Source organism: Lithobates pipiens, unplaced genomic scaffold (assembly GCF_037356315.1).
Source record: "Lithobates pipiens isolate NorthernLeopardFrog02 unplaced genomic scaffold, aLitPip1_a1.2 Scaffold_1, whole genome shotgun sequence".
In the NCBI taxonomy this organism is placed as follows: Eukaryota; Metazoa; Chordata; class Amphibia; order Anura; family Ranidae; genus Lithobates; species Lithobates pipiens.
In genome coordinates, this window is record NW_027507685.1 from 239776133 (window position 1) to 239793705 (window position 17573).

General features: G+C 41.7%; 1 protein-coding gene across 1 annotated transcript; it reads left to right on the forward strand.

Moving 5' to 3' along the window:
- The first annotated feature begins 8324 nt into the window (after window positions 1-8324).
- LOC143987812 (olfactory receptor 5AR1-like) lies at window positions 8325-9470 on the forward strand. The gene has a single exon (XM_077486859.1). The coding sequence runs from the start codon at window positions 8532-8534 to the stop codon at window positions 9468-9470; it is 939 nt and encodes a 312-aa protein (XP_077342985.1). The 5' UTR covers window positions 8325-8531.
- The last annotated feature ends 8103 nt before the right edge of the window (window positions 9471-17573 follow it).

The window sequence follows — 17573 nt, forward strand, 5'->3', positions numbered from 1 at the left end:
TAATAACCTCTTTACTATACCACACCTCCCCCAAACCGCACAATCAAACTGTAGGTCTTGTCACAAGATGTTAAAATAATGAATCACAATTACGATCTTTAATTGCAAAGAACTAGCATTTTCTTCCAGATAATTACACTATCTCTAAATATGTTAAACAGACCTCAAAACTCATCTTCAGATGGGCTACTACACTTAGAGAACAGTTAACATCTAGTCACCATATAAAAGTAACAACTCGCTACCACATGGTACTTACCACTGTGGCAGTTGTTCACGATGTCGCTGGGTTCGGGAGGGCCCAGGCATTAGACTACCTAATGGCCAGTGGCACAAATCAAGTACCTTTTCTAACTGCTTGACACAGGGTGTCATATATATTATGACCTGTCGGTATGGAGCATTCTACATTGGCAAAACAAAGTGACAGCTCGGACCAAGGATTGGAGACCACAATTACTACTCAGGTAGAAATTATTACCCCAGTCACTAGACATATTGATCTTCACCACAAATACCATACAGAAATGGTCTCCTTCTTTGTCCTCAAAGTAATTTCACCAGATCCCAGGGGAAGGACTGGGACAAGCGTATGCTTCAATGTGAGACTCTATAGATCGAACGTTTAAACGCTATGATGTCCCCTGGGCTTAATGAGGTCAATTCATATAAGTCTTTTTTATGAGTTGAGACTAAGTTTCATATGACTTAATACCCTCAGTAGTAATTTTTCTTAAAAATGTTTTCTTACATCTTTTCCTACATCTTTTCTTCCTTTTTTCCTTTTGCTTCTTTTTCTTCATGTTCTTTTGCTTCTCTCTGCAGCTATTGTCATATGTGATCCACAATCTGGTCCAATTAATGTGACACACCAAGGTCCAGTGTGTGTCATAGGCCAATGCCCAATTTCATCATGGCTGTCATGGGTCTTTGTGTTTGGGAGTTGACAGGGCCAGCGCAAGCTGGCATTTGTATGTTCTTGCTCCATCTTGCCCACTTTCATCATGGCCGCCGTGGGCTCTGTCCACCTGGGATGATGTTTCTTGTGTGGTGAACTGGCTGCGTCTGTTCTGGTGGATGTGTGGATCCGCAGTGAGGGGTGGGCTACAGCAACTTGTGGACCTCCCCTCGCTATGCTTTGGGACACTGGCTCGCTGGAGTAGGTATTACATTCCCTATGTGAGGTCGTGCCCATCACAGACTTCGTGCATGGGCATTGCGTGTGCGCACTGTATATATCAAGCCTTTGTACGGTACCATGAAAGCCCACAATAGCCTCTATTAATCTTTTCTCCATTTTTATAGGACTTGGGTATCATGGCCAGTATATTTTATAGGACTTGGGTATCATTTCTAATTGTTGCTAAAACTGCCAATTCCTTTCAATATTTATTACTTACTTACCTGTAATGAAGTATATTCCACAATGTGCAGACTACTGGATTCTGTAGAAATCTTCACTGTGGGGCTGCCCTGTCCTCTTCCTGCTGCTGAGTTTGTGGAACTGTGCAGGTTAACAGGTGTGGGTCTCCCGGCTCTGTAGCACTAAATTATAGGAACTACACTACATCTGAAAACCACAAGTCTAAAATGCTGTTTAAGGAGAAGTTCTAGCCTGTTAAAAAAATATAAAAGTCAGCAGCTACAAATCCTGTAACTGCTTAATTTTAATATAAGGACACTTATCTGTCCAGGGAGCCTACGATGTGGCACCCGAAGTAGACCCATCCAACGGCTCCGGGTGCAGGCACCGACAACCTTACTAAGAGAAACCGGAAGTGAAGCCTTGCAGCATCACAGCCTGTTTCCTACTGCGCATGTTTGAGTCATGCTGCACCTTGTGAATGGTTCCGCAGTCTTCTGGGACTTGTGTGTCTCCCAAAGGCAGCGGGGGAAGAAGGAGGGGCGGTAAATGATGTAGGTCACCGTGCACTCTTACACGGAAGAGTTTTTTTTTTTCAATTTTTTTTTAAGACATAAGTAGAGGTGTAAACAAACAATGTCATGAATCACATTTGAGTTAAAATACAAGTTGTGAAAAGTACATAGTAAGATATAGTTTTCAATTAAGGTTAAGAGAACATATCTATAACAGGTGCTGAAGGTAAGGCAATGTGTGATCCAGCACCACCAGACACCCCAAATGGGCTCATACTGTGTCCTGGGGGATGATGGAACACCACTTTCAATGAATTAGTGATGTTTTAAAAAGTAAATTATCTAACAGTTTAGAGTAACATTAACAACTCTTATCAGAAGATGGTGATAATATCTCATTAGAGAATGCAAAACTATCAGGTGTGAGGTTGTGAATGAACTGTTATATGTCTAAAGTACTCGCAGTACCTCGAGTGAACCTAGTAAAGCATGTGTACTTATAGTGAACTGTATGCAATTTTGTAGTAGGGAGGTTATTAAGATAAGGTAGGTTAAACTAAAATAAGAAGGTGATGGAGAGGTCTATTGCTATAGACTCAAAATACCAATCGATGTGGATCAACTGTTCGTTAGTGTTATCAGAAAATTACTGGGTAAGATTTTGAGAACACCACTGTGACCAGGGGTGCCATAGATTATGGATTTTAGAATACAAAGGTTTCATTTTCGATAGGATTGATTCATATGCGTAATGAGAGTGAACTAGTGTTATTACTTCTGTCAATGTTGGGGATATGTTCGTTTTCCAGCGTCTAGTTATGAATAGTCTGGAGGCTAAGAGCATATGTGTGATTATTAGCCTAAAAGATGGTGTCAGTAATTCAGTGTTCATATTCAGTATGGCTAACTGTGGAGAAAGTTTGATGGGGAGGTGGTATATATCCTGTATAATATGCTCCACCTCATTCCATAGGTCTCCAGAAGGTAGGTGTGGAGTGTGGGTGGAATTTGGCCATTCTCTGTGGTGTTAAGTTCCACCTCGTATGAATTTTGTGGGTTAGTTCCCATAGAGAAGTGCAACTAGTGGTTTTGTAAATTGATTTCAAGGCTGTTTGCCATTGTTGTTCAGAAAAATGTAAGTCTTTCTCCCAGTCCACAAAAGGTTTATATTTGTGGAATACTGTTTTTCTTGTAGTGTAGAGTAGATTAATGAGGTGCCTTTGGTAGGTGTGTTGCTTGAGAAGTAGAAGTTCCATATTGTGAGTGCTAGTTCTCCTTCTAATAGTGGGTGAGCTGTGAGACATTTTTGAATTCTATGGTAGGTAAAGAAATCTGTGGTGGGTGTTTTATATACTGTTTGTATTTGGGTATAGGATTTATGCAGTATCTCAGATCTCAATTCTGCGGTGTAGGATGTTTGGTTTGTTAACCATTTGGGTATGAGCAGATCAGGTGACAGTAATTGGAGGGTTTGGTTGGTATTTGTATGCATTTGGTGGGTAATTGGGACCATTTGGTGGAGTGTGATATTCTCCAGGCCTTGAAGGAGAAGGGATCTCACCGCTCCAGGAGCACACATGCAGGCTGTAAACTGTCTCTTCGGCTGGGAAGCCACAGGTGCTGGCTATTACGGCTAGTGTGAAACGTCAGCAATTTTTCCTTGTTTGCTGTGTTTGTTGAGCTGTGATGTGATTTTCCAATAAAAGAAAGTGGTCTTCTGAAGAGTGCGGCAGTCCAGAGCTTGTTTTTCGTCTATTCTCCAGGCCTTGACCAAGGCTTGTATGGTTGGGGAGAATAAATTGAGATTTGGGTGTCTGATTGTGGTGCTATAGAGCCAACATTTAAGGTTGTGTCCCGGTGTCATGGTGTTCTTGATGTTCCCCCATAATGTGGTTGGATGTGTGTTTACCCAGTTCTTCATTTGGTGGCTAAATATTAATCCTTAATATCTACATAACCCATGCCTCCTGCCAGTTTGTGTTTGACAATTTTTTTGTGACTCCATCTGGATTTTTTTACCTTGCCAGACGTATTGGTGTATAAAGGATTGGATAGATTTGATGTATGAGTTGGTAAGTGGAATAGGTAGTGTGCGGAACATGTAACGTAGCTTAGGAAGTATGAGCATTTTAAAGGCTGCTAGCCTACCAGACCAGGTGAATTCAAATTTGGAGAGTTTGGAGGTTTTCTTCAATAAGCATCTGTTTTGCTTCAGTGTAATTGCTGCTAAAGAGGTTTCTGGTAGATGTGATGATTGTAATTCCTAGATAAGATATACCTGTTTCACCCCATGGGTACGTATAGAAATTACAGAGAAGGTTGCTAGTTATAGCATCTAGGCTGAGGTCTAGAATGTATGACTTATTTTCATTGACCTTGTAATAAGAAATGGCACTAAACCTTTGTATCACAGATTGTATCGAAGCCAGGGAGGATATAGGGTTAGTTACCATCATGATTACATTGTCGGCAAACTAATTGTTCTACTAATCCAATCTTGAATCCTGTAATTGATCTGCTTGTTCTGATATATTCAGCCAAGGGCTCCATTATAAAATTGAAAATAAGGGGCGATAAGGGGCAGCCCACATCTCGTATGTGTACACCTGTGCTGAAGGTCTCGAGTATAAAGCCATTATTGCTGTGGCCTTGGAGTCCAAACTTAAGAAGTGTAGCTCGGAGATATGTCCAGTTGACTCTATCGAATGCCTTCTCTGCATCCAAGGATAGAAGCAGAGAAGACGTTTGCTCAGACTCCGCATTGTGAATTATATTGATAATTCTGTGGGTTGCATCGAACGTTTGTCTACCTTTTCGTGAACCCAGATTGGTCTGGGTGAATTAGTGATGGCATTATGTTTACTAATCTTGTTGCTATGAGTTTAGCGTATATTTTTGTGTCAATATTGAGAAGCGATATGGGTCGAAAATTTTGTGGGGAGGTGGGATCCTTACCTGGCTTCAGTAGTGTGATGATTAGTGCATTTAACATTTCCTCTGGGAAAGAAGAGGAGGCAGCGTCAAGAATGTTGCGGAATTGTTTATAGTACTCCCCAGTGAGACAGTCTGGTCCAGGGGATTTGTTAGACGGTAGGTACTTGATTACCTCTAAAATTTCTGTTGGAGAAAATGGGGCATTTAGCGTTTCCAATTGATCCGGGGATACTTTTGGAAAATGTATTTCTTTTAGAAAGGTTTCTATTTCCTCTACTGATGGTTGACTAGTGGTGGAGTCATCTTTTAAATTATATAGTTTTTATAATAATGACTAAACGCCTCTGCAATGGCTTGTGGGTCTATTCGTTTTTGTTTTGTGGAGGGGTGATAGAGGTGTGGTATTTTTGTTTTAATATGATGGCCTTTGATACTAAGTGCCATGGCTTTTCCTGCCTTATTCCCTGTGGAATAGTGATTAGCTTTAAATCGTTTTTGGGCTCTGTCATATGAGTCAAATAGTAAATTACGTAATTCTTGTCTGAGAAGTACTAGTTTTTCTTTAAGTTTAGGATCAGACCTTTTTTGATTTTGATTATCTGTGGTTTCCATTTGGGAGATGTGGGTGTCAAGACGCTGTGATCTCCTCCATTTCTCTCTAGCACCTATTTGGATAAGAATCCCTCTAATGACTGCTTTATGAGCATTCCAAAGTACTGTGTTATTTGATGTCGTTCCCTGGTTTAGAGCAAAGAATTCTTCTAAATGTTTACGAATAGTGGCAGAATGCTCAGGTGATTGTAGGATTGAAACTTTGGTTATCCGCAGCTTCATACATGGGGAAGTTGGCAAATCGTTGATGGTTATTGACACTGGTGCTTGGTCAGACCAGGTTATTGTGTCTATAGATAATTCAGATACTTTGGGTCCACTTGTCAACTAGGAAATAGTCAATTCTGGTGTACGAATTATGCCGGTGGGAAAAAAAATTGTAATCTCTTTCAGTGGTATGGTGCAGAAGAGTAAGGCTGAGTGAGCCACTCAACCAAGTCTGGTGCGTCCTTTAAAGTAATTGAACGCACCTTCTGCAACTTCCCACTTAGGCTCAAGGCTGTTGCTCCTGCCCTACCCCTACCACCCCTGCGGAAGAGCCTGCCTCTTCCTCTGCCTGTCATTTTTTAAATGACCCTGTGACAAAACTCTTAGTCCCTATACCGATGAAGGACTGGTGCAGTATAGGGCAGCGGTCAGCAGTGGTGCACCTCAACTCTATGTATTGTGGACCGATACCGGTCCTTACAGAACAGCAGACTGTGCCTCACTCAACCCTATGTACTGTAGCACCCTTCACCAAGTTACCAGTCCTTATAAGGACCTTTGTGGACCAAGTAGGTTGTGTGTGACTGATTAGCAGACTGTACATCAGTCCCTATACCGCTGAAGGACTGCTGCAGTATAGGGCAGTGGTCAGCAGTGGTGCACCTCAACCCTATGTATTGTGGACCGATAACAGTCCTTATAGAATAGCAGACTGTACCTCACTCAACCCTATGTACTGTAGCATCCTAGACCAAGTTACCAGTCCTTATAAGAACTTTTGTGGACCAAGCAGGTTGTGTGTTAGTGATTAGCAGACTGTACTTCAGTCCCTATACCAATGAAGGACTGCTGCAGTATAGGGCAGCAGTCAGCAGTGGTGCACCTCAACCCTATTTATTGTGGACCAATAACAGTCCTTATAGAATAGCATACTGTACCTCACTCAACCCTATGTACTGTAGCACCCTAGACCAAGTTACCAGTCCTTATAGAAACTTTTGTGGACCAAGCAGGTTGTGTGTTAGTGATTAGCAGACTGTACGTCAGTCCCTATACCAATGAAGGACTGCTGCAGTATAGGGCAGCAGTCAGCAGTGGTGCACCTCAACCCTATGTATTGTGGACCGATAACAGTCCTTATAGAATAGCAGACTGTACCTCACTCAACCCTATGGACTGTAGCACCCTAGACAAAGTTACCAGTCCTTATAAGAACTTTTGTGGACCAAGTAGGTTGTGTGTTAGTGATTAGCAGACTGTACGTCAGTCCCTATACCAATGAAGGACTGCTGCAGTATAGGGCAGCGGTCAGCAGTGGTGCACCTCAACCCTATCTATTGTGGACCGATAGCGGTCCTTACAGAACAGCAGACTGTACCGCACTCAACCCTATGAACTGTAGCACCCTAGACCAAGTTACCAGTCCTTATAAGAACTTTTGTGGACCAAGCAGGTTGTGTGTTAGTGATTAGCAGACTGTACGTCAGTCCCTATACCAATGAAGGACTGCTGCAGTATAGGGCAGCGGTCAGCAGTGGTGCACCTCAACCCTATCTATTGTGGACCGCTAGCGGTCCTTACAGAACAGCAGACTGTACCTCACTCAACCCTATGTACTGTAGCACCATACACAGACCAAGTTACCAGTCCTGATAAAGAGCAAAGTTCTTTTACACATTAAACACGTAAGTCCGCCAGGGCGAACGACGGCAATAGGCGAGCGAACGAGCGGACCGCGAACGTCTGAAATTCGCCGCGAAACGACCACCGGGTGAACCGTTCAGCCATCACTACTCTTTAACCTCTCCGTTTGGTTCTGGAACCATAAAAGCTTTGAATAAAAAAACCTGTGCCCTGTTCCACTAAGGGAACCTCTGATATCACAAACTGGGATAATAGATGATCCAAAGCCTGAAAGAGAGACTTCTTTTTCTCTGGATCTTCGGGAACATTTGCCCTTAGAAAAAGTCCCTCTGTCCCTCTTTTCTCCTTATTTGTCCCTCATTTTGGTCTGATCTATATCATTGTATATAAAATGCACTATTTATCTTACAAAAAGTGTTCCCAGTGCTAAACCTTTCAACCATTTTCTAAATCGTTGCATTTGTAAATTTTAAAAGCCAATATGAAGGAATCGTAGTAGTGAAAAAATGCACTTGTGAGTTTACTTAATGCTTTTTTTTTTTTAATAATTCTCCTTTAAGGGGGAGTGACAGGCGGTGTGTCCTATGCCTACATACTTTTGCTAATAGGTGTCCCGCCCCGTTCCCACCTCAAAAAGTTGGGGGGTATGGTTAAAACCCCCAAACATTATATATTTTCTGAAGATAGGGACCCCAGAGAATAAAATGGTGGTGAAGCTTTTTTATAACACATAACATTAGTGCGCTGTGAGGTTCTCACAGATAGGGCCCACATCATCTTGTCTTTCCTCCTGACTGACTGTCCAAAAACTGTCCCTTTCATTAATTAGATTTCATTTCTTTCAATTATGGAGACTCAGAGATAATGTGTTGTATGTAATGCTGTAATGTGTTCAGGAAGCCATGTACAGCACCCTGCTGGCCCCCACCCATCAGCCATGTTATGGTTCCATTGCATAGAAAGGCACAGAGACTCACATGATCTATAATAAGGTATGTAATGAAAAAGGTGAAAGTTTTTTGTTTTTTTTTATATTACTAGCATGCTGATGGCAGGGACACAAGCAACAACTAATACCTGATAAAGGTTCTACCCCCTCATCAATCTATCCAAACCTAAAAAGATGAGATTTCAGGAATCATGTTAAGATTTAAAGGGTTGAAAATGCAGACTAGAATTGATATTTCATCAGCTTTCATCGATATAATGCATCAATATTTCCAGCAGTGTGAAGAATACTGTATATATTTTATTATATGGATTCAAATAACAAGACCATGGTTTCCTATTTTATAATCAATGGGATTTCAAATGTCCCCAAATTGCAACTTCCGATTTTCCTCCTGGTTCTTCTCATTTATCTTCTGACTCTTGGTGGAAACCTGGTCATTCTTCTATTGGTTTGCCTGGACTCCAATTTCCATACTCCCATGTACTTCTTCTTGGCCAACTTGTCCGTCTTGGACATGTCCTCCTCCACCACCACTCTGCATAAGGTTCTTGTAGCTTTTTTAACACAAGACAAGACAGTCTCTTTCCTGGGTTGCATAGCACAGTTCTACGTGTTCTCCTCCTTGGCCTGTAATGAGCTATTGATATTGACAGCCATGAGTTATGACCGCTATGTCGCCATCTACAATCCCTTGCATTACTCTATAATCATGAACCCAAGAGTTTGTACCCTCTTGGCCACAGTCTGTTGGGTCGTTTCTTTTTTAGAGGTGGTACCCTATCTTGCACTACTGTTGGAAGTCTCATGTTATAAATCCAACATCATAAATCATTTTTTTTGTGATCTTGTGCCTCTTCGCAGTCTCTCTTGCAGTAACACCTCTGCCTTGGAGATGTTGAGCTTCATTGAAGGACTATTACTTTTAAGCCTTACACCCTTTGTCCTCACCTTCACTCCTTATGTTTTCATTATTGCTGCAATAGTAAGGATCCGTACAAGTGGTGGGAGATATAAAGCCTTCTACACTTGTTCCTCACACCTCACTGTTGTTGTCCTTCTCTACGGAACCCTGGTGTGTCAGTATCTCAATCCAACCAGAGAGGACAGTTTAGAGTCCAATAAATGGTTTTCACTCTTTAACACAGCTGCTGTTCCCTTGCTGAACCCTCTGATATACAGCCTGAACAACAAAGATGTGAAAGCTGCATTAAGAAGGACACTACGTGTAATAAAGTATTATTAGGATTTATTTACTTATTTTTTAGCTCGTTGTTATGTCTGATGTATTTCTTCTTTACACTTTTGAAGCTGTGGAAACTGTTAAAAGGATCTCTTTATAAAAAAAATGTTGTGTGAGTGGCTTACCAATTACACAGCTGTCTCAGTTAATCGCTATATTGTGTCTAATGTTTATTTCCTATGATTATCAGCTCCCCCTAGTGGCCATAATACATTTCCTACTTTGTTTAGGAAAATACTGCACCATGGCCAATGGATGGAGCTGACAATCATAGGAACTAGACCCGATGGAAAAAACTCTGTATTGTGCTTCCGCTTTTAAATTTTCAACTTAAGACAAAAGACCTGTGCTCTCAAATAAGCACCAACTTAAAAATTGCAACGTTAATAAAAACAACAATGCAGTCATGTGAGAAGAAAAGTCAAACTAGCATGTGTCCAGTGAAATGCTGCATGTGCAGATCAATACTCCAAACATGCCAACTCTAGTGCACCACCACCAAGAGACAAAAGCCTCTTACCAAAAAATGTGGGACACCGCACAACAATATTAGAACACAGAATGGATGAAATAAATGACATTGCTAATACTCATAATGAGGAGATAGAAACACTCAGAGAGGAAAATTCATCCCTTACGCCCGCATTGAAAGTTTTAAAAACAGGGCCAGGAGATCTAACCTGAGAATTCGTGGAATAACTGAAATAATAATAGATCTCCATTCTACAATTACAGCTCTCTTCCAGGAACTTTTCCCATCTATCCCTATTGAAAGGCTGGAGATGGGCAGAATTCATAGAACCCTGGCCCCCAAAAAAGGTGATGGCCCCCCGAGAGATATTGTCTTGAAATTACATTATTTTCGTACCAAACTACAAATAATGGAAGCTGCTCGAAGTAAAGACATTTCATCTTTCCAAGGATATCGCTCGCAACAAATTCTCATTAAAAGAAGAGAGATGAAACCCCATCTACAAATTCTCCAGCATCATCACATTCCATATCGTTGGAGTTTCCCATTTGCCATTCGATTCTCTCACAAAGGTACCTCTTATACCTGTAAAACAGTGGATGACCTCTCAACAGTGATTCTTGATCTTCGCCTGTCAACTCCGGATAACTCAACTGAAAGTTCCAAACATCAAGAATTGTCAAATTCTCCTACAAATCAAAAAGATGAAACTGACCAACAAGCCCATTCAAGTATCCATAAAAGGAGTCGCATAGCATTAACACAACCAGATCCTGAAGACCAAATGGACTGAATTTTTCTTCTTGGTGATCCTATAAGTTAAATACTTATATTATATATTATACTTATTGACATAACATTTAGAATGACAAAATATATGTAATCCTTAAATGGGAATATATTCTGTATTCCCCAAATGTTCTTTAACCACTTTCAGACCGGACCATTTTGCTGGTCAATGACCAGAGGTCTTTTTACAATTTGGCACTGCCCTGCTTTAACTGGTAATTGCGCGGTCATGCAATGTTGTACCCAAACGAAATTTGCGTCCTTTTTTTCCCACAAATAGAGCTTTCTTTTAAAGGTATTTGACTGACACTGCGATTTTTATTTTTTGCGATATAAACGTAAAAAGACCGCAAATTTTGAAAAAAAATTATATTTTCTACTTTTTGTTATTAGAAAAATCCAATAAACTCAATTTTAGTCATACATTTAGGCCAAAATGTATTCAGCCACATGTCTTTGGTAAAAAAAAGTCAATAACTGTATATTTATTGGTTTGCGCAAAAGTTGTTACATCTACAAACTAAGGTACATTTTCTGGAATTTACGCAGCTTTTAGTTTATGACTGCCTACCTCAATTCTTGAGGTGCTAAAATGGCAGGGCAGTAGAAAATCCCCCCAAATGACCCCATTTTGAAAAGTAGACACCTTAAGGAAATTGATAAGGGGCGTGTTGAGCCCATTGAATATTTTATTTTTTTGCCGCAAGCGATTGAATAATGACAAAAAATTTTTTTTTTTTTTTTTACACAAAGTTGTCACTAAATGATATATTGCTCACACATGCCATGGTTATATGTGGAATTGTACCCCAAAATACATTCTGCTGCTTCTCCTGAGTACGGGGATACCACATGTGGTCGACTTTTTGGAAGCCTAGCCGCGTACGGGGCCCCGAAAGCTAAGCACCGCCTTCAGGATTTCTAAGGGCATACATATGTCATTTTACTCCTCACTACCTATCACAGTTTTGAAGGCCATAAAATGCCAAGATGGCACAAAACCCCCACAAATGACCCCATTTTAGAAAGTAGACACCCCAAGCTATTTGCTGAGAGGCATGTTGAGTCCATGGAATATTTTAGATTTTGCCACAAGTTGCGGGAAAATTACAAACTTTATTAATTTTTCACAAAGTTGTCACTAAATGATATATTGCTCACACATGCTATGGGCATATGTGAAATTCCCCCCCCCCAATAAATTCTGCTGCTTCTCCTGAGTATGGGGATACCACATGTGTGGGACTTTTTGGGAGCCTAGCCGCGTACGGGGCCCCAAAAACCAAGCACCGCCTTCAGGCTTTCTAAGGGCGTACATTTTTCATTTCACTCCTCACTACCTATTACAGTTTTGAAGGCCATAAAATGCCAAGATGGCACAAAACCCCCACAAATGACCCCATTTTAGAAAGTATACACCCCAAGCTATTTGCTGAGAGGCATGTTGAGTCCATGGAATATTTTATATTTTGCCACAAGTTGCGGGAAAATTACAAACTTTTATTTTTTTATTTTTTTTTTCACAAAGTTGGCACTAAATGATATATTGCTCACACATGCCAAGGGCATATGTGAAATGACACCCCAAAATAAATTCTGCTGCTTCTCCTGAGTACGGGAATACCACATGTGTGGGACTTTTTGGGAGCCTACTCGTGTACGGGGCCCCGAAAATCAAGAATAGCCTTCAGGATTTCTAAGGGTGTAAACTTTTGATTTCACACCTCACTACCTATCACAGTTTTGAAGGCCATAAAATGCCAAAATAGCACAAAACCCCCCAAAATGACCCCATTTTGGAAGTAGACACCCCAAGCTATTTGCCGAGAGGCATGGTGAGTATTTTGCAGCTCTCATTTGTTTTTGAAAATGAAGAAAAAAAATGTATATTTTTTTTCTTTTTTTCAATTTTCAAAACTTTGTGACAAAAATGAAGGTCTGCAAAATACTCACCATACCTCTCGGCAAATAGCTTGGGGTGTCTCCTTTCCAAAATGGGGTCACTTGGGGGGATTTTGTGCTATCTGGGCATTCCATGGCCTCCGAAACTGTGATAGGCAGTGAGGAATGAAATCAAAAATTTACACCCTTAGAACTCCTGAAGGTGGTGCTTGGATTTTGGGGTACCGTACGCGGTTAGGCTCCCAAAAGGTCTCACACTTGTGGTATCCCCGTACTCAGGAGAAGCAACAGAATGTATTTTGGGGTGTAATTTTACATATAACCATGGCATGTTTGAGCAATATATCATTTAATGACAACTTTGTGCAAAAAAAAAAAAAAAATAATAATAATGTCTTTTTTCCACAACTTTTGTCAAAATATAAAATATTCCATGGACTCGACATGCCTCTCAGCAAATAGCTTGGGGTGTCTACTTTCTAAAATGGGGTCATTTGGGGAGGTTTTGAACTGTCCTGGCATTTTATACACAACATTTAGAAGCTTATGTCACACATCACCCACTCTTCTAACCACTTGAAGAAAAAGCCCTTTCTGACACTTTTTGTTTACATGAAAAAATATTTTTTTTTGCAAGAAAATTACTTTGAACCCCCAAACATGAATTGTTTTTTTAAAGCAAAAGCCCTACCAATTAAAATGGTGGGTGTTTCATTTTTTTTTTCACACGGTATTTGCGCAGAGATTTTTCAAATGCATTTTTTGGGGAAAAAACACACTTTTTTTATTTTAATGCACTAAAAATCACTATATTGCCCAAATGTTTGATGAAATAAAAAATATGATCTTAGGCCGAGTACATGGATACCAAACACGACATGCTTTAAAATTGCGCAGAAACGTGCAGCGGCGACAAACTACGTACATTTTTAAAAGCCTTTAAATGCCTTTACAGGTGACCACTTTAGATTTACGGAGGAGGTCTACTGCTAAAATTAGTACCCTCGATCTGACCTTCGTGTTGATACCTCACATGCATGGTGCAATTACTGTTTACATATGACACCAGACCAACGCTTGCGTTCGACGTTGCACCTTAGCAGGGGGGGACAGGGGTGTTTTTTTATTATTATTATTTATTTTTCTTTTTTATTTTATTTTTAAACTCTTCCTTTCATTTATATATATTTTTTTATGATTTTTATTGTTATCTCAGGGAATGTAAATATCCCCTATGATTGCAATAGGTAGTGACAGGTACTCTTTTTTGAAAAAATTAGGGTCTATCAGACCCTAGATCTCTCCTCTGTCCTCAAAGCATCTGACCACACCAAGATCGGTGTGATAAAATGCTTTCCCAATTTCCCAATGGCGCTGTTTACATCCCGCAAAATCTAAGTCATGAAATGCTCGTAGCTTCCGGTGTCTTAGGCCATAGAGATGATTGGAGCCATTCTGGTCTCTGATCAGCTCTATGGTCAGCTGGCGGAACCACCAGCTGCATTCTCAGGTTCCCTGTTGGGACAGGAGAGCCTGAGAAAACCATGGAAGATGGTGCGGGGGGGGGGGACATTTCCTCCCACTGCTTGTAAAAGTAGTCTAGAGGCTAATTAGCCGCTAGGATTGCTTTTACATAAAAGCCGACCGCTGGCTGAAAAGAATGATACCAAGATGATACCTAAACCTGCAGGCATTATTCTGGTATAAGCACTCAAAGTCCAGCAACATACCAGTATGTTGCTGGAACTGGTTGGGCATATATTGTAATTTTTTTTTCATGCAGCCTGTGGGCTGAACGAAAAAAAAATATTGATCGGTGGGTATTCCCACCATTAGATACCTCCCTTCATCCACCCACTTCTAATGGTGGGCATACATGCACCATTTATATATGCCGAAGCTTGGGGGCATCCTCCCGCAAAAGGTAGGAGCAGATCGCTCCTCCACCCCTTATGCCCCCATGCTTCGGCATATATGCTCTTTTTTAACTGTGGTGGTGAAATCACCCCCGACAGTGCTGGAGTCGCGGCTTTATGTATCGTGGGAGCAAAACGCTGTTGCTGTCAAGATAAATAAATCCACGCTGCAACTGAATGGCGTACCTGCTAAGAAAATGATGGTTAACAATAAAACAAAGTAACATTACAGTATAACAGTAGGACTTACCATACCTGCAAAGCAAATACAAAAAAAATAGCAAAAAATAACACATTTAACACAATCTGTGCCTAAAATATATATATGCCGAAGCATGGGGGCATCCTCCCGCAAAAAGTAGGAGCAGATCGCTCCTCCACCCCGTATGCCCCCATGCTTCGGCATATATGCTCTTTTTTAACTGTGGTGGTGAAATCACCTCCGACAGCGCTGGAGTCGCGGCTTTACGTATCGTGGGAGCAAACGCTGTTGCTGTCAAGATAAATAAATCCACGCTACAGCTGAATGGCGTACCTGAAAACAAAAAATGGTTAACAATAAAACATTGCAGAATAGAATACAGTACAAAGGAGCAGAACAATAGAGAGAGAATAGAGAGAGAGAGAGAACAATTAAACGACAACTATTTTTGTTTTTTTTTATTTTATTTTTTTTTGTTTTTTTGTTTTTTTTACTTTTTTTTTTTTAAACACTTTTTTATGTAACTTTAACACTTCTGTTGTAACAGTTCCAGCGGTTTGGGTCTCTCAAAATGCGATGGCATCTTGGGAGACCCTGTGAACGTGTGCCTAGCCTGTGCAATGCTGTACCCTACTCTAAAACTCAACTAGTTCATGGTAGCGTTCAAAACATTCACCAATGCAAAGACCAGGATTGTCAGGACAGCGGGGACAATAATGACGGGTGTCACGCCTATATCCGCGCTTTCTGCAGACACAACATTTTCTTTGGGGGGCTCGTTGGGTAGGGGTACTCGGGAGGACATAAGGATAATGCCTCTCATGCAGCCGGCTTACTGCATCTGGTTGGGGAAGGTGAGGTGGAGCACCGCCTGGATACAGAAGGGCTCTGACGATATCCTCCTGGAATTTAAGGAAGGATCCAGTCCGTCCTGAAGCTTTGTGTAGTACATAAGCATTCAGTATAGCCAATTGGAATAAATAAACAGACACTTTTTTGTACCAGCTTCTGGCCTTACAGGCAACTAGATACGGCGCCAACAACTGGTCATTGAGGTCCACCCCTCCCATATTAAGGTTATATTTGTGGACACAGAGGGGTTTCTCCACAATACCAGTCGCCGTAGGAATTTGGACCGTCGTGTCTGCATGAAGGGAGGTAAGAACGAAAACATTCTTATTATCCCTCCACTTCATAGCGAGCAAATTATTACTGCGCAAGCAGGCTCTCTCCCCAGCCTAAGACGGGACTCTACAAACCGCTGGGGAAAGCCCCGGCGATTAGGTCGCACGGTGCCACATGCTCCAATCTGCTGATCAAACAAGTGACTAAACAGTGGCACGCTTGTGTAATAATTGTCCACATACAAGTGGTACCCCTTTCCGAATAAGGGTGACACCATGTCCCACACTATCTTGCCAATGTTTCCTATGTAGTCAGGGCAGTTCTCCGGCTCTACGTGACTATCTTTACCCTCATAAACCATGAAACTACGTGTATAGCCTGTGGCCCTGTCACAGAGCTTATACATCTTGACCCCGTATCTGGAACGCTTGTTGGGAACGTATTGTTTGAATGACAAGCGACCAGAAAACTTAATCAGGGACTCATCAACGCAGACAACTTGATGGGGAGTAAAAAAGTCTGCAAAACGTTGGTTGAAGTGGTTTATGAGGGGCCGAATTTTGTAGAGCCGATCGTATTCAGGGTCTCCACGAGTACGACAGAGTTCATTGTCACTGAAGTGCATGAACCGCAAAATCTGCTCGTATCATGCCCTGGACATGGAAGCAGAGAACACGCGCATATGGTGAATTGGGTCAGTGGACCAATATGACCGCAACTCACTCTTTTTGGTTATGCCCATGTTGAGGGAGAGGCCCAGAAAGATTTGAAATTCGGAAATCGTAACTGGTTTCCATTGTCTGGCAAGGGCGGACTGGGGAACAGTGGCGATGTGTTGACCAGCGTACAAATTGGTTTGGTCCACAATAGATCTATAGAAATCTTCGGTGAAAAACAGTGAGTAAAAGTCAAGTGTCGTAAAATCAACTGTTTCCACGTTAATGCCAGGTTGGCCAGTGAATGGGGGAAGTACGGGTTCTGCAGAAGTGGTGGGCACCCAATTAGGATTGGCGAATTCTGCAGAAAGGGGAATATGGGTACAACGGGTCTGTCTTTGTCTTCTTCTTGGTGGCAGCGGGACACTACTTGTGCTTGCCACCTCACCAGCTTGAACTGCACTTATGGGACTCGCCACGTCACCACGTGCTCCTGCAGTGCTGGATGTACGTCCAGGGTGTACTAGGCCGCTGGTGCTTGCCAGTTCACCAGAAGGATGAGCGGCTCTAGTACGTCTCTGCTCCATACAAGTGACCTGCGGTTCCTCCACCTGAACAACAGAAAACATTCGGGATCGGGTACACCTGTCCTTAACAGGGACCTCATCTCCGTCGCCAGAGCTATCTGTCATGGAGCCGCTGTCCTCTACAGGATCGTATTCTGAGCCTGAATCTGACAGATGAGTGACGTCCTCTTCACTATCTGTCATGCTCAGAAACGTGTAGGCCTCTTCACTAGTGTACCTTCGCTTTGCCATTTTGGGCTCTAAATTTAGGGGTACACTAGTGAGACTCACAGGTAAAAAAGCACCTAGCTTGTCAGCGACTGTATCAAAAAAAACTGTTAGCGATCACAGGGATCAAGCCTGACTCTGCAAACGCTGCAGTTATGTGTGTTGTGTTTTGTAAGTGACAGTGATCGATCGATACTACACTTGGGTGGGCTGGGCTGGGCTTGGCGGAGGGGCTAAACGCAGGTGCTAG